Here is a 17,597-nt window from a genome sequence, read left to right on the forward strand (position 1 = left end):
CTCAATCTTTTCAGTCATCCCCCCTCACCCGTAAGTTCTTAATGGCCCCCGTATCATGTCCACAGAGACCATGAACTCTGATTCAAAAAAAGACAGAGAAGGTCCCAGGCCTGATTCGGAGACTGATCAGGCCAAATACAAGGCTGTTAAGAGAAGACTCAATAGTCGATCTCTGAGGTTTCTATTGAAAGTGAAAAATCAAGACTTGGGTCTCCGTACCAAGAAATTTTAGAAGTCTTAGGTCATTCTGTGACTAATACACATAAGACTTGGTGACCTCTTGGCAGACAATACGAATGGCTTGGGATTTCTCTTCGCAGAAAGGATTCAAGACTTGATTTTTTCTGGAGAGAGGGTTAGAATGGTGCTTTTTCCTACATTCATGGGCACTTTTAACATAAGTTAACCGACTAACGTTGCGTAATAATTCCGTTTGAAAAACGCAATCGCGCGTACTAACTGCGGGAAGGGAGGAGGGGAGGGCATGATTTGGTGTTCAATTTATTTAATAAATTGTTTTCAAGTAAGTTGGCATTGCTGTACAAACTAGGCCGCACAGAACCGCCACTTACTTGATAGGTCATCAAAAGGTCCGATGGTCCTCGTCAAGTGATGCCAGTAGCAGTACTAAGAAACTTTAAAAGACAGATTGTCAGATGCTAAAGATGCTAAGGATTTGAAATGATCGGCTCAATATATTAACGAAACTATTTGTTGGTTATTGCTAATGTAATTGTCTCTAAAACTATACTGATAACGTTTCAATTCTTTTTTACTCAAGATTTGTACTTCTGAAATGAAATTGGGGTTAAATTTTAATATAACATTTAACAATTTTCTTATTCTTACTCCTAGTCGTTTAGGGCTAAGTCCACTAACCCCGTTTGTACTTTTTAACTGACGGGATGATGTTCTTTTTAACTCAACTGACTCTATTTCTTTCTTTGTTATAAGGAATTTTAGACTATTTATTTCGCATTCTGATCTAAGTATCTCTGTTAGTTTTTTAAACAGTTCAAAAATGTGCAAATCTTTGATCGAATGCATTTTATACTTTTCTCGATTTTGCAGTGTTGATTCCGTTTTTCTCTTTTTAAAAATGATTCTGGCAATTTGTTTTACTTTTGCTTCTAGAGGCTGAAGTGTTGTCTTGCTACTGGTTCCGTAGACTAAAACACCATAATTTAGTATTGGTTGTACGTAAACTTTATATGTTACAAGAAGCTGTGCAGTTGTTAAAATTGATCTCAATTTATAAAACAATCCAGAAAATTTGGTTAGTTTCGCACATAATTCGAGGATATGCCGATTAAAATTAAGTTTTTCGTCAATATGTACTCCTAAGTATTTTAAAGACGTTTTTTGACAGATCGCATCATTCTTCAAAATTATCTCTTTTTGAGAAGATTTTCTGATTGCGTTCAAATTCACAAGATGCGTTTTTTCTAAATTGAGAGTCAGTTTGTTTTGCAAAAAATAGTCGGCTACAGATTCTAATGACTTCTCAAATTTTTCTTTACTTGAATACACATTTTGCTTCAAAACAGCGTCACCAGCAAACAAAATTGCAGTTGAGTCACCGCAGAACTCCTGAATATCATTTATATAAACTAGAAAGAGCAGTGGTCCTAGCACCGAGCCCTGCGGCACTCCATATTCTATTGGTAAGAATTCCGACCTAAACTCAACCGATTTGACACATTGTTGTCTGTCACTCAGATAAGATTTCAGTAATTTATGTACAGGTCCTCTCATTCCTATGTTTTCTAGCTTTTCAAGGAGCAAATTTTGTTCAACTGTATCAAATGCTTTCTTCAGATCTATGAAGACAGCCTTCACTTCTTTAAATCAATTTTCCCAGTCTTCTCTGATTCCCTCGAGGAAATTAACTAATGCATCAGTAGTCCCTCTTTTTTGTCGGAACCCAAATTGATTTTTATTAAGCAAATCGTATTTCTCGAGGAATGCGGTCATTCGATCACAGAGTAATTTTTCTAGTATTTTTCCAATCGTTGGTAATAAACTAATTGGCTTGTAGTTCTGAGCTTCGTAAGCATTCCCGCACTTATGTATAGGAATTACTACTGCTTTTTTTAAACATTTTGGGAAAGTTCCTTTTTCGAAACACTTATTGACTAGAAACGTCAATGTAGGAACTATAGCATATTCTATTTTTTTAAGTATAAAGTTGTTGAGACCGTCACAATCAGTGCTATATTTATTTTTCAATTTTTTAATGACTAGTGATATTTCGGCTTCATTTGCTGAGGTCAAAAACATGCTGTTTAAAGTTCTTCTTTGTCTTCCGTTTTTTCCAGGATCAATTAATTTATTCGATAAAATTTTTCCGATAGTTGTGAAGTAAATGTTGAAACCTTCAACCTGTTTCTCTGACAACTCTTCTTGTTCTTTTCGCGTATTTCCACTCAATGTTCTCATTGTATTAAAAAAGCTACTGGAATTCTTTTGTGCGTTTCTGTGCAACATTTTCTGATAATAGATTCTTTTGTTTTCTTTTATTTTCTTTCTCAGCTTATTCCTGATTTTATTGAACTTCTCCTTGTTTTTATTATTTTTGTGTCTCAAGAACGTCTGGAATAAGCTCTGTTTTTTTGCTGCTAAATTTTTTATACTGTTGTCAATCCAATTTGGTTGCTGAGAAGGTTTTGATTTTTTCAATGCAATGTAATTGTCAACTTCCTCAATGATAGCCTCTTGAAACTTTTCAAAAGCAAGATCACAATCCAAAGCAAAAAAGTGCGACATAAGTCTGCCTAATTTGTCTCTTATTTTAAAAACCATTTTTTCTAAAATTAAGTGGTTTTCAAGAGCCGTCCAATCCCTGTAAACTTTGTTTTTCAGTGGTACAGTCTTTTCCACGTAGTCAGAGAACACGATTTGGACAGTATAGTGATCCGTTACAGCTGACTTGATGATTTCAATTTCTACTGTCTTCGAGCAGTAAACTACGTCAATATTAGTTCTCGACTTTGCGCTTTCTCTAGTATACCCAACGTTAGACATATTCCTTAAGTTGTAAGAACTAAAAATGTCTTTTAATTTTGTAAGCTTGATGTTATTGCTACTATGGTCAATGTTAAAATCCCCGCAAACAATGTGTAACTGTTCCGGTTCCGGAGTTAGTTCTTCAAAAAACATCTGCAAAGTTTCCGATATTTCATTTACACTTGTATTTGGTTTGATATAGATCACTGTTAATAAAAAACTTTTGCCATTTTTTGTGTTGATTTTCACAGTTAAAATTTGAATACTGGTACAGCCAAACTTTTTAATATTTGTTTGTTGTAAATCCAATCTTACAAAGATCCCAACCCCTCATCCTTTAGAGGTATTTCGGTTGCTTGTAGCAATCTCCTGGTAGCCATCAAGGTTAATGCACTTTGTGTTAGATTGGTCCTTGAGCCACGTTTCCGTCAAACATATTGCTAAAGGTTGACTCTCCTGTTGTTTTATCAACACTTCAAACTCGTTCAAATTTTTGTAGATCGATCTGATGTTTTGCAAGATTATTTTGTTTGCACTCATTTTGAAAATTTTTTTTTCCCTTGAACACATTACCAATTTTTAATTTTCTATCAGAGTTTCAAATGCATTTTTGTCAAACCTAAAAAAGAGAGAAATCTAAAACTTGTAAGTTTGGACAAAAGATAGAGTAAAAAGAAAAAAGAAGAAAAAAAATCAATATGAATGTATGTATGTGAATGACCGCGGATATCTCAGGCCTCCACAATAAAAAAACTGAGTTTATTTCTTTTTCTAACCTAATTTAATTTCAGAGTTGCGGATATCGCAAACTTTGACTTTTTAATTCTAAAAAAAATTCTTTTAATGAAAAACCTAAAAATGCAAATCATCTAAGGCATCTTTGTCTGCGGATATGGCTAGACATATATTGCCACTAAAACATTTTAAAATTTCCATCTAAATTGTCTCTTTGCTGCGCATACTGTAAGCAGGAAGGGGTTTGATTTTTCTACTTAAGGCGACGGGTATACCCCTAAAATTTTCTCATCTTACCATTCAGCTGCGAATATCGCGAGCTAAAAGGACAATGAGAACTTGCTAGTACAATGAGAAATAGGACAATGAGAAATAGGACAATGAGATAAGAAGTCTAAAATGAAAGAAGACATATGCCTTAAACTTACTACCATCCCATCTTGCTGCGAATATTGCGAGCAAAATGAATGAGTAGGAACATTATAGTCTCATTATTTTAGTACTGCTACTGTGTGGGGTTATTATGAAATTTACTACAAAAAATTATTTAATAATCAGAACAAAAAATTTAAGTTTCCACTGTTAATGTATGGAGTTACGCTATGGAGTTCATTTTTTCATTGGTCTCTTGTTATCAGGTGAAAACCTCTCTTGACCTTTTTCACATGAGAGCTCTTCCGCTTCCTTCATAAATTTTCGCTTGTTGCGTCCGCTCTCCCGTAAGACAGGATTTTGGATTTTATTCAATTCGTCCGCGTTATTTACTGCTCTAAAGGATGTTTCATTTTGCAGATTCTTAACCATAACTGACACTGTACAATTTTTTGTTGACGTAATCATTCCCATTTTCTTCGCCTCACTGTTTATTTCTGCTTCATATTTAGGCAGTCTTTCATTAATGTATATATTAAGATTATTTAGTGGACTCTTGATTTTCTTAAGTTTCCTCTTTGCACCAAAAACCCTATCTTTTTCGTCAAAATAGACAAACTTGCCGATCACTGACTCTGGGCATCCATTTGCTGCTGTGCCGGGTAATATATGACATGCTTTAATTCTGTTTTCGTCCAGTTTGATATTCAGAAAATTTTCAAAAAATTTCAATGTGTTTCGCAACACATTTCGACTGTCTCTTGAGTCAAAGGGTGGATTGCAGATTATAACACAGTCCTTGCTTGTGTAACGTTCCTGAGCTCTCAGTCTGTCGTTTATTTCAACCTGTTTTTTTCGAGATCAATAATTTTTTGTTCCTGTTTTTTGTTCGTGTCTATTAATCCGGACACTACTTTTGATAGTTCATCAACTTTTTTAGTCAAAACAGTATCACCACTCATACCTGTTGCAGTATTTGAAAAATCGCTGGAAGATACTTCACCATCCATGTTGTTGCCTTTCTTCCTCAGTAATTGATAAATGCTCTTTAATAAATAAATCAAAGGGTAATTGGTCAAGGAAATAAAATAAATTACTAAACTTTCATTTGTTTTTTACTGAAATTTCCAATGCTTTTTACTTAAAGAATAAGAGGAAATTACAATAGGGTGGATAGAAACTGTACTTCTTTAGAGCGCACTTTGTCGGAATTCTAAACAATCAAGCACTATTGTTTTCTTGTTTAGCAACGTTTAATAGAGCTTCAAGAAATATGACGCAATCAATGTTTTGTTTTCTATGCAGCTTGAATGAAAGAATTAAGAAAGAAAGAAAGAACCGACTGTTCGCTTTCACTGTTTCTCGCTGTCTCACTGTTATTTGATGAGACTTACCGAATTTTCGTTTGATTTTTTGCCAAATGACGACCAGAGACAGACCAACGACAAGACAACCCACAGACGTCACAATTGTGATCCACCTGAAAAAAAAACAATTAAAAATCAATTATACTCTTGCAATTCACAACAACATTTCCACTTTTTATCTCGATTTAAAATGAATTCCACCAAACAGACATTACAGTCCGTTGCTTTGTATAAATTGGCACATTTCAGGAATAATCAAGCGCAACTGTTGTGAAAAATGACCACTACTTGATTCGAACCAGTATCTCTTACTGACAACCCTAGTGTTCTAACCATTACACCAACAGGTCTTAAGCTCTCAAACTTGGGCATCTCTAATACGAGGCCGATAATGAAATCTATTTTATAATCTATAATAATCGGCCAAGAGAGGTTTAAATTTGATTTGCCTAATAAGCTTTGAATCTTTTGGCCTTTGATTAATTTTACCATATAAGGGAAATGGAAACGAGATTGCCATTTCCTCTAAATTTCGTCCCATCTAAAGGAAAAATTTAAAATTTTAAGCTTTTAATTTTGGCACATTTTTTGTTTTAATTTGGAATAATGATCATAATTTCTCACATTCTTGACAAAAAATGTTCGACGAAAGTGAGCGCTATTTATTCCAATGCTCTACTTCAGAATAATTTTTGACGTGAAAATTACTACAAAAAGTTGTAAGGCAACTTATAAGAAATAATTTCTTAGATAATTAACTAGAAAAAAAATGCGCATCGTATTTCAACTTATTTTCACCCAAGTTATTTTCTACTATTTTAACCCATTCTACTTATTTTCACCCAAGTTATTTTAATTAACCCCTCATTATTTAATATCATACCTTTTCACCCCTACCTCACTTAACGCCGCAAAGTTTCCACCCAAAAAATATTCCAATCTCTTCTTTTCATTAATTATGTATGTTATTCACAAGTCATAGAGATATTTAACATCGGGTTGAATAGACGCAGGTGAGGGTGAGCTAATCGAGGTTAAATTAACAGGGGGTGAAAAGGTAAAATTACTGGGTTAAAACTTACACTTGGACATATTGGGGGGCGCACTTCTCCAACCCCTCCGTCGGTTTCAGCACACAAACTCCTTCACAGCAGAACTCACTACCCCCACAGTCGTCATTGTGGGCGCATTCATTCACGGGTTCACAAATGATCAATTTTTCGCGCCCACATTTCCCGTCTTCAATTTGTTCGTTTCGAATTGGTTCAACTGATGTCGTTGAAGAAGTTTCAATTTCGTCCAAAATTGCAGCAAAAACCACCAAAATTTTCAAAGTCAATAATGAACCAAATTTTAGACTACCAAAAGTCATGATGAATTTTGTAAACAATTTGTTTTTTAATATTTTTTGAAAAAATTTTCGTATTTTTGATGCTGGGTTGCAGTTTCAGGTTTGAAGATTTCATCACCAACAACTTAAGCTGCCTTTATAAAGTTGAGAGTCAAAAGATCAATTTTAACTCTGATTTTGTTGAAAAAATTAGAAAATTTTTATGAATTTGATAACTGGAAGATCGTCACGTTTTGTAGGCGAGTCTTTTCAAAAAAATGAATTTGTCCAAATATTTTTTCTAGCTAAAGACAAAAGAATCTTTCTGATCATAATGACCTTTAAATCGGTGTTTCACCGATCGGTTGTCGTCGGATTATTACGTAACTACAATTTGTCTTTAGCTTGGCAACTTCTTTTTTCGATTTGCTCGCTTTTTATGTTTATACCGCGTTTGGTGTGCTTACAATTGTTTAATATACTTTTTATAATAACTTTTCTAACCATTTTTGTAATAGTTATATTGCTCTTTTTTGGTTAGAACCAATAACGCATCGAATATGCATTTTTGTTGTACACTTTTTAAGCATTACATCATTATGTTTATAATAATAACCACAAAATCAGTTGATTTTTTTTCCATTAATGACAAGCACTGACTTTTTCACCATTTAATACAAACAAATCGCGGCTCAGTACAAGAGTTTATATTTTCACTTTTGATTTTTATTGACGTATATTGTTCAACAAACCGAATTACCGCGCATCGATTTTATGAAATAAAAATTAGCTTGAAAGACTGAAAAAAAAATGACCAAAAACTTTTAATTAACACAATAATTCCAATAATATGGCTCATTAATGATTCCGCTTCAAAGATTAAGCTTTAATTTAATATAAATAGTTTTTTCCTAACCCAAACTTACAGATGAACGTTGATTTAAGACAATTTTGGTCAACATTTTCATAGAACCCTCGGATCATAGTAACATAAAGATATCAGCTCTGTATTACATATTTCAATTCTGTATATTTATTATGGTCATATTCTGACAATGATAAATTGTACTATGTCGAAGTAAAAATTCACTGTACGAAAGTTTCTGCAGTATGAAAAAAACTCTGATTAGTGTTTTTTTTCATTCTTGGCTTTCCATGACCAGCAGGCCCTTTTTGAAGATAAATCTAATAAACACTTTTTTCGGTTTACCGTCCTATCGGTTAATTGCTGCTCAATATCTGCTGTTCAAACGCCTTCAACATGTACTGTTTATTTGTTTTGAAGACTTTTTCTGCCATTGTGTCCAATTGAAACAAATAAATTTGATTCGCTGCGAGAACAGAATTCGCAAGCTGTGCATTCACATATCACGGGAGGTGTGTGTGTCTGATTATGTAATATAGCCGCTCGTTCATTGGCTTATAACTCATTAATCTGTGTCAACAGGTTGCTGGTGTGTCTCATGTTTTGCGTTTATACTTATACTTCTCGAATTCAGTTAAAAAAACCACATATTTTATCCTCTGTGGTCTGTGGTTATTGTTTTGTCTGTAAAATTCGTAATTGTCCAAAAATGTATGATAAGTATGAAGTTGTAAGAACGGTGAACCGAAAAACTATAGCTTGTAAAACAAAAGAGTTTACAACGATTGAAACGTAAACAACGAAAAGATCAGAGTGCATAAAAAATGCAAAAAAAGATAAGAAAATTAAACCAATGTCTCCTAAATTTTTTGGAAGAAATATTGTACGTAACTCTTATTAACGTCTTAAACTACAAACAAAATTCATCAGCAAGTTTCAAACAACAAAAAAGACAACAAGAAAGCATCTTTTGGCCATATTCCAGGAACCAAGTTCTGGCAAAACACGACAAAGATAACAAATAATATCTCTGTCGTATTAATGATAATAAAACTGAAACATAAGTAAATGGCTACAATCGTAGATAGTTAAACTTTGGACTCTGGCTTAGACGTTGTTATGGGCACCATAGCCCCCAACAATTTTAAGAAAAAATTACAAAACTATAGCTGGCAAAATTTTTCGGTAGTGATTTTCATCATTCAGGAATTGAACTCATGCATTCGATGACGACATCCATTGCCCTGGGTTGTCAAAAACTCTACGCGTAACTCAAAGAGAATTGTTCTCAATTACACAGCACAGCTTACGAATTTAACAATCTGAGAAGTGAAATTTTGTATATTCTTTATATTAAGTGATTTCTAAACTATTCCTAGACGCTTGTGTTGAGCTGAACCAATCTCTTGATGAGTTGGAATCACGCCCAGAATCATTATTGAATTCACCCAATGAGAGGGGAGCCTTTCCTTAAGCAATGTCATTCAACACGAGGTGACTTGTGCTCATTCCAAGTTCAATAACGCGAGGAAATTGAAAGAAACTAGAGTTAAAATGCTCAAGGAGAGAGGAAGAACCATCGAATATTGGAGAAAACATTAAGATTGGAATTGAGAAATAATCAGCAAACATTTGATTTTTATATCAAGAAAAACCAATATTATTTAATAATGGAGACCATGCAGATTGCAATTTACATGTCAAATTTTTAGTGATTATCTGCTATGAGATAAATATCTGCTTCCAGTTCGCTTTGACCATGTGTGGTGTAGCAGTTTATTTCAAATGTCATTTTCATTTTTTCACAAAAAAGAAAACACGAAATCTGCACAATTTCAATAGTTTTCCAGTCAAATTCAAGTAAAACATCGGAAGATTATTTAATCTGCACGTAAATTTGAACTTCGTTTTTAATTTTTCCCTGCGTTCCCAGCGTTACTCAAATTTTTTAACTATTTATGCGGCATGTTTGGATGATAGGTTTCCTTTCAAAACAATTAATTTTCAAAAAAATATATTTAAGAAAAATAAGGAACATTTTTGGAGTTCATGTAAAAACAGAACCCGTAATTCACACTTTTCAAAAACTAAAAGAGAAAAAAACTATGCATTCAAAAATACTCACTAACACAAATGACACAGACATTGGTGACACTTGTAGGAATTAAAGAATATAGCTGGATCATTGGAAAATCCCTGCTGACAACTTTGTGTCTTGTCTCAACTATCGGTTTCTTTTTTTGTTCATCGATTTGCATCAATAAATACCAAATGAAGCATTGAGTGCGCGAAACCCTTAATGTTCCTAGAGGACCCATTTGATGGATGGCTGAGATAGTTTTTTTTCCAATTGCGGAACTAATTGCACAATTAGTTGATTTGATATATGATGTCTTCCTTATTCCACAAATAAAATCAAATTAATGTGCTGTTTTTTTTATGTTTTCTGGTGACAATTTTTTTGGTACCAACATTTGGTGTTTTTTGGTTTGAAAAAAATATCACAATTCGCACTGCAGTGCAACATGATTCGCATTATCTTCTTGACTAATCATCTAATCAATGAAGAAAAGGTGCCAGAACTACTTCAAAAACAATAGTATCTCGATTGCGGCATTTTAGCAGGAACCGAAAAAGAACTGAATCATAAGTTTGAACTCCTATGTCGGGAGGGTCCTGAAAGAAGTCTAATCTTACCAAAGAGCAAATGTGAGGTTTCTTTGCCCTATGACCATCTAGAAATAGACAAGTCAACCTAGCGAATCAAACCGAAAAGACGAAGTACTCGGTGCTGCGGTGGGGACTCCCGAACACGGACTCACCTCAGCAGAAATATTTTAGCAAAATAACAGCACTGTCGGAATTCCTTGATCCCATTGATGATCCTCAATGCGCTTCAGACAGTGTGCGTCATTTTCTTCCATCTGTCAAAATGTATCCCGTGAGGTGTAATTTTGTTTTAAAAACGTTTTGGGAGCCTTAAAATCCTTTGATAATCATCAGGTGGACACTTTTGAAAACATTATTGGTACACTCTCGTTGGAAGATGCATGGTTTCACGCATGCTTGTCTATTAGTCAGTTGGGTTTAGAATTAAAATCTGTTAATACATAAAACCTGAATTTATTGGCTGTATAACAATAGTTTCCATTTTAGTTTCTCAATTTACAGACATCTAACTCTTGTATCAACAAAAATTAACTCAAATTAACTTTTACCATCTCGCCTCTCGGCATTAAAAATTATGAACAGCATGAAATCCAAAAGACCCATGTTGTAAAAAAGCATTCAAGGATTTGATAGTCAGGCAACATGCGAGTAAGAAGCTCGGTTTTTATCACTGTCACTCCCAAAAGTAGGAACATGGCTTGCAGAACCACCTACTCCAGTACTAGGTCTTCAAATGCAAACGAAGGAATTTGGAGTAACTTTGAAATATAGTCTAGGCATTCCTGTTAATGGTAATGATGGATAATAACCATATCGCAAAATGAACCCTGGATCTCTAAGCAAGCACGCGTTCACTTGCCACGGTCAGCAATATGAAATTGCTATAAAAAGTCCAATCTGAGATCTTCTCTTTACAGCATTTGCGGCTGCAAATATTTCACTTGCAGAGAAGAACTTGATTCCTGAAAGCAAAACAAGAGCAGGTGGCATTTTCCTTCCATCATGGACAGCCGGCAAACCAGACGCTTTAAGTGTTACAGTGAGTTAACTGCTGTAGTCAACACTTTTTCAATACGGAAGAAGTGCAGCTGTGGCGCTCGAAATAGCTGAGCGAAAATTACAATGCACAATACTCGTGCTATTGACATGACATTTCTTTTGTACCGCCCATTGCATAAACTTATAGTGCTTCAAAAGATTTTGCAATGATTCAACTTCTATTTGGTAACAGTAGTTCCTATCACCCAATGAACGAGAAGGAAACTGAAAAGCTGCTGCTGAGTGAGAGACGAAAGTTCATGATTCAACTGTGCCCCGGACAAGAGCTAACTTTTCGATTTGCCGAAGATTTTTATCTGAAAAATTGCAACACAAAATAAAGAGCAATTTTCAATGACCACACAAATGAATAAAAAAGCGTTCTAAAGTTTTATCTCACTCTTCACAATGGAAAAAATATGTCTTAAATGAATTTTTAAGATTTAGAAAATCGTTTTGTTTTTTTATTCATCAATGTACTCATTATTTTTTTGCTTTCGACTTGAAATGCCCTAAAGTTTCCTCCATCACTACCCTTTCATGTTTCTAAATCCAAAAACCAATTAAATGGCAATTGTTGGTTAAAAATTAGAATTTTTTCATCCTAAAAATAATAGTCTCTTAACAATTTGATGATTTCCGATTAGCTGAATTACAGTTGTAACTTTCATAATCAAATAATCTCGCGCCCTCTGCAAGTTAATTTTACGAAAACTTCTACTTCACTTTACTTACTGCCTCTAGAAAACTATTATCTCAGAAAATAATTTGCAAGACGTTTCTATGGTCAAAACAACCTGTTATTGCTGATTGAAGAGAAACGCTGTTTTTTATTCATCTCATAAAAAGCCTAGTTCTAAATAGAACTTCTTTCATGAAGAAAAAGTTAAAGAATTTTTCACTTTCGTATCGGGTGGATGCTGATCTCTACTCCAATTTGACTCCAAAAATCATGAAAATATGTGAACCGATCTTTAAAAAAGACAGCGCCCCAATTCAATTCAAATTCTTTGAATTGTATAAAAGCAAGAGGTCACTAACAGCCCCAGCTATCGCTTTGAGACTTTCAAACAAAAGTTCCCTAAAAAATCTAAACTTGTTAATGATCTGTTATGTTTCTCTGACCCCCCCCCCCCCCCCCATTGTCGCACCACGTTAATGGATGTACTGCTCGGCGCAAAAGATCCTATTGTAAAAATCACACCAGCCAGTTTTTCAAGACGGGTTCTATTTCAGAGGCTAGTCTAACTCCTCTTGACTTTGGGGACAATTGTCATTCTCAATCCACCCTTCTGCAACCGCCGCTTTCTTAGATCCCCCGATTTCATTAGCAAAACTATTGGAATTTCTGCAGAATCAATTAAATCTAACAAAAATGACGTATTTTTGTGATAATTTTATATCTACTTTATAAAGCATGATTTGCAACACCGAATACTGAGATAATGATCGTAGTGAAGTTATTTCAGCTATTTTCTGTTTAACCGAATAAAGAATGCTCCAAAATAAACCGTCAATATACGACCCATTATTTAGCATCAGTTAGACGTCAATGGATTTTTAGTGTCGTCAAGAAAATGAAATCAAATTATCACAAAATTTTATACTCAAGTAAAATAAATCTACAGACATATGAGCGCAATTTCAAGTCACATCAACGTGTTTTTAATCATAAAGAGTTTATATCATCAAGTTTTCAAATATTATATTTCGACGACCATCAAATCTACGTAAGAAGCAGAAAATGTCCTTCGTATATGTAGCTGAACAGATAAAAATTAAACTTCGGTATTGGTTAACAATAACATATGACGGTCTCACCAACTGAAAAAAACGGGAAAATTCGATATGATCGATTTAACGTTTTAAATGAATCGTGTGCTATATTTCGTGGAACCCGTTTTGTTTCTGTAAATGGAGTGCATAATGTACGGGGGGGGGGGCACAAACGGAAAAGATTCATTTCAAGTATCAATTGAGGATTAATTGGGTTTCTTTTTCGGACCCGAGAAGGACATAATCGATCAAAAAAGAAAAGCGAGGATAAAAAATTCGCCCCTAAGCATTGTTTCACATTTTCCCGCACACAACTGCTTCCAAAAAAGAGTTTACAAAAAGAACGGATCTTTCCCGCTAATTTCCCCGAAATATATACGAGTCCTATCTGCAAATTATATACTTATGAGTTAATCTTTTTAAAAAAAATCATCCAGCTAGCCAGGGGAGGGAGATTAATGGAAAAGATCGCAAAATATTATGTAAGATGTATTTGAGTTTTTCATAGGAAATAATACAAATGGTGTCTGCAGTAAGTGTTTTTGTCATCGTCTGGAACTTTTGGAAATCCAGCGACGAGAGAATCCTGACCACCAATGTAGAGTGTGTTGTAAATGCGCCAGTAGACATCTCTCACTTTCCTTGCAGGGTGGAATAGGCCTTGCAACGTGTACTGCAGGACTTTGTTCACTCCCAGGGATACTCTGAAAAGATTACCATTCATAAACACAATATTCAAAAAATTCTGGATCGTTTCCGCTTGTGCCACGCGAGCTTAGTTTGTGCTATTCTTTGTATAGATAGATGCACACGTGCTATATTATCACATAGCGAATTTCAAATCTAGTCTGTTTCGGCCCCCTCAACTTAGTGGACGTACATCTTTTACCCTTTTACCCCCCCCCCCCCCAGGCGCACGTGCTTATTTGTTCGGGTCTTTCACATTATAGCCCACCGGCTTAGTGGTCAGATAACTAATTATACCATAATGGGGACTATAATTTCATGGGGGTGGGGGGGGGGGGGGGCTGTAATGGGAAAGACCCATTTCTTTTATAGTAACGTGCTATAAAGTGCTCAAACTCGAGTCAAACTCGAAAAACTGCCCTCTACATAGTGACTTTCTGTCTCTCAGAATGTTTCGGTGAAAAGCATTCTTAGAGACTCGTAAGCTGAAAGGCTCTAAGAGAACTTAATGGCCTCCGTGCATTACCTGTTAATCTCATTTCTGAGGACGAAAAGTCAAAAGGGTCACACAAAAAATCGGTCAAGCGAAAAATCGCATAAAAGACCACAGGACTAATATGATTGCTACAAACTTCATGTGAGAGCAATTAAACGTAATAAAAAATATAACTAATTAAAGAAAACATAACCGCTTGAATAACCGGGCACGACTCAAAGAGTCGTGCAATATTATTTCTACTTATTGCTTAGGCTGATAATTTTTATTTCTCGTGTCTTGAATTAATATTTTGATTTAGGCACGGTTAGTTTAAAAATAACTAACCGTGCCTAAATCAAAATATTAATTCAAGACACGAGAAATATAAATTATCAGCCTAAGCAATAAGTAGAAATTGTTCTAAAAAGCAGAAACCATTTTTAGTTCAGGGTTTTGGGTACAGGGGGCATGCATGTGCGGGCATGGAGGTGGGGAACAGGTTGAGCGCGGATATGCCGGTTGTGGAGGGGGGGGGGGGGGGTAATTTTAAAATGGAGGGCTACTAGGGGAAAAATACTTCAAAATGGCACTCAAATTTTAAAATGGAGGACTACTAGGGGAAGAATACTTCAAAATGGCACTCAATATCAGCATCTCAAAATTCCCATATTTTGGGAACTAAGCCACTGTTTATATTCAATGTTCAAAAACGGAAGTCAATGTTCACAAAGAAGTCAAATCTCAAATCATGAAAAAACTTGCTTCAGCTAGAAAAAACCAATACTGCTCTTCGAGTCGTAATAAGGAGAGCGCCTAAATAATAACCTTTGAGAGGCTAACGGCGGCTATTAATGAGAGAGCAACTTAGATCACGCGGAAAGCAAACAGTCGAGCGTGATAAAAATCACTCGAAAAGACAGAACTATCAAGCAAAAAATTGTCTAAAAACCACATGGCTACAATAATTGCTTTAAATTTCGTTCGAGAACAATTAACAATGATGTTCCTAATTGTTCCGACCCCACTTGTGGGGGAAGGAACTATATACTCAAATGGGTTTTTTTTTTGTTCAGTGAATTTTGGCCGATCGATATATTCGTCGTAGAGAAATGTGAGTGGTATCATTAAAAAGCTGGTCCAGCGTAGAATTCAAAAGTAAAAAGATTTTTTTGAATTTCGTTTTTTTCGAGGAGTTATCGAGGATTGAAGTTTTGTGTGAACAATGGGATCTTTAGCATGATTGTTCACTTTTAGTACAATTTTCTTCAAACTAAGATCTTTTTTACGAAAACATTAATTCAAATTTCTATAAAAAGAATAAATTTTGAGTTCGTAAAAGTTGAATGCAAGGCGATAGAAAGACTAGTTCTGGTCTCATAGGGAAGTTCGCTATCAAAAAAAAATCGAACTCTAATTGAGAGCCCTTTTTTTAATAAAACTTTTCTCTTTTTTGCTTTTTTAAGTCACCTAGAGACAAGTCACATTTTATATCGACGTTCTATTAATGACAAAACTCCTTTATAGTCGAATGAAGCGCAATGAACAAAAAACGTCGTTTTCAAGGAATTGCTCATGTTTTTTTTGGCTTCGATTCTGAGTTTTCGTAATTTTGAATGAAATTTTGAATTTCTTTTTGAAGTTTTACTATTTTTTTTGGAGTCCTATGGTAGGGATTCATTGACTAACAGTGCAATATGTTCCATAATGAGCATTAAGTGAACATGTCTATTTCATTGAGGGGGCGGCTAATGGCTGTTAAGACTTAAAAAATAATTTTTCGAATTTTTTTTTGAATATTAAAGAATCATAATCTTATTATAGTGAATTGTAAGTCAGTCCAGGGGTGAGAGCACCCTCTTCCTTCCTACTGCAACCAAAATTAAACTGGTTAGCGGTTTTATCTTCTATCTATTGGTTATATGACTTCAATGACAAAAAATTTCAATTTTTTAAAATTTTTTTTGGATTTTTACGTATTATTGGTTACTTTTGAAATCTTATCACATTATCCAAATATTGACAGTTCCCATTAGCTTAAAAACGATGTTCTGTGGATGACCAATAAAAATTTTAAACAAAAATTTATGGTTTAAATGGCTTCGACACGTTCTTCTTGCACTTTTCTACTGATTTTTTGGTTTTCTCCTGTTTTTTTTTTGTTGTTTTAATAGTCATTATACTTACTGTGATCTCATAATGAATACCTATGCATGACAAACATAAATGTACTGCCACCGGGGCATCTTTGAGCGTTTTTATTGACTTCCGTTGAAAGCTATTGAATTTAATGTCTGTTAAAATAAAAATCATTTTTCGAAAATTTTATTTGAACAATAACAATTCCTAAATTTTTCTTGAACTGTTAGTGAGTTTCAGTATTGACTGGACCCACTTGCTTTTTACTGCGACTAAAAATATTCTGTTTAGCTGTTTTATCTTCTAGCTATTGGTTATATGACTTCAATGACAAAGATTTCAATTTTTTTAAATTTTTTTTTTGGATTTTTTGAATTATTGTTCACTTTTGAACTCTTTATCACATTATCCAAAGATTATTGTAATCCAATTGGCTTAGAGAGGACGTTCAGTGGATCACAGAGAAAGTTTTCAGAGAATAGCTAATGGTTTAATTGTCTTCGACACTTTCTTCTCGCATTTTTCTACTGAATTTTAGTTTTTGCTGTTTTTGTTATTGTTTTCTGTCATAAGACTTATTGTGATGTCTTTTTAACTATCTATGCATGACAGACATCATTTTCCTCCCTATGGGTTATATCTGAGCATCGTCATTGAGCTCCGATGAAAGATTGAGTTTACTGGCTGTTAAGGGTTTAAAAATAATTTTTCGAAACTTTTTTGAAATTCAACCATTCCTAATTTTTTTTCGTGAATACTCTTGGTCATTGTTGGTTCTAACAGAATCCATTTCCGTTCTACTATAGCCAAAATTAATCTGGTTAGCGGTTTTATCTTCTACCTATTAGTTTTAAAACATCAATGCCACGAGAATTCATATTTTTTTGGGCACTTTATTTTGTTTTTCGATCCTTTTGAAATCTTATCACATCATCTTACTGCTGAGAGTCCCTTTTGGTTTAGGGAAGAAGTTCAACGGATCATAAATAAAGTTTTCAGGGAAGAGCTTATGATTTGAGTTGCTTCGACATTTTCTTCAGGCACTTTTCTACTGAATTTGTGGTTTTTGCCTCTCTCTGTTGTTGTTTTCATAGTCATTAACTTGTTGTAAGGTCTTATTGATGAAATACGATTGGC

General features: G+C 34.4%; 1 protein-coding gene across 2 annotated transcripts in view; it reads right to left on the reverse strand.

Moving 5' to 3' along the window:
- Nucleotides 1-12,722: 12,722 nt before the first annotated feature.
- Nucleotides 12,723-17,597, reverse strand: part of LOC142348354 (splicing factor 3B subunit 1-like) — a 55,180-nt gene continuing 50,305 nt past the window's right edge. For both annotated transcript variants that reach the window (XM_075399669.1, XM_075399671.1), the window contains one exon: nucleotides 12,723-13,863. In XM_075399669.1, the coding sequence (XP_075255784.1) occupies nucleotides 13,662-13,863 (202 nt within the window). In that variant the 3' untranslated portion in view covers nucleotides 12,723-13,661. The remainder of the gene's footprint in view (nucleotides 13,864-17,597) is intronic.

This window comes from Convolutriloba macropyga, chromosome 10 (assembly GCF_964194025.1).
Source record: "Convolutriloba macropyga chromosome 10, txConMacr16.3, whole genome shotgun sequence".
Taxonomy (NCBI): Eukaryota; Metazoa; Xenacoelomorpha; order Acoela; family Convolutidae; genus Convolutriloba; species Convolutriloba macropyga.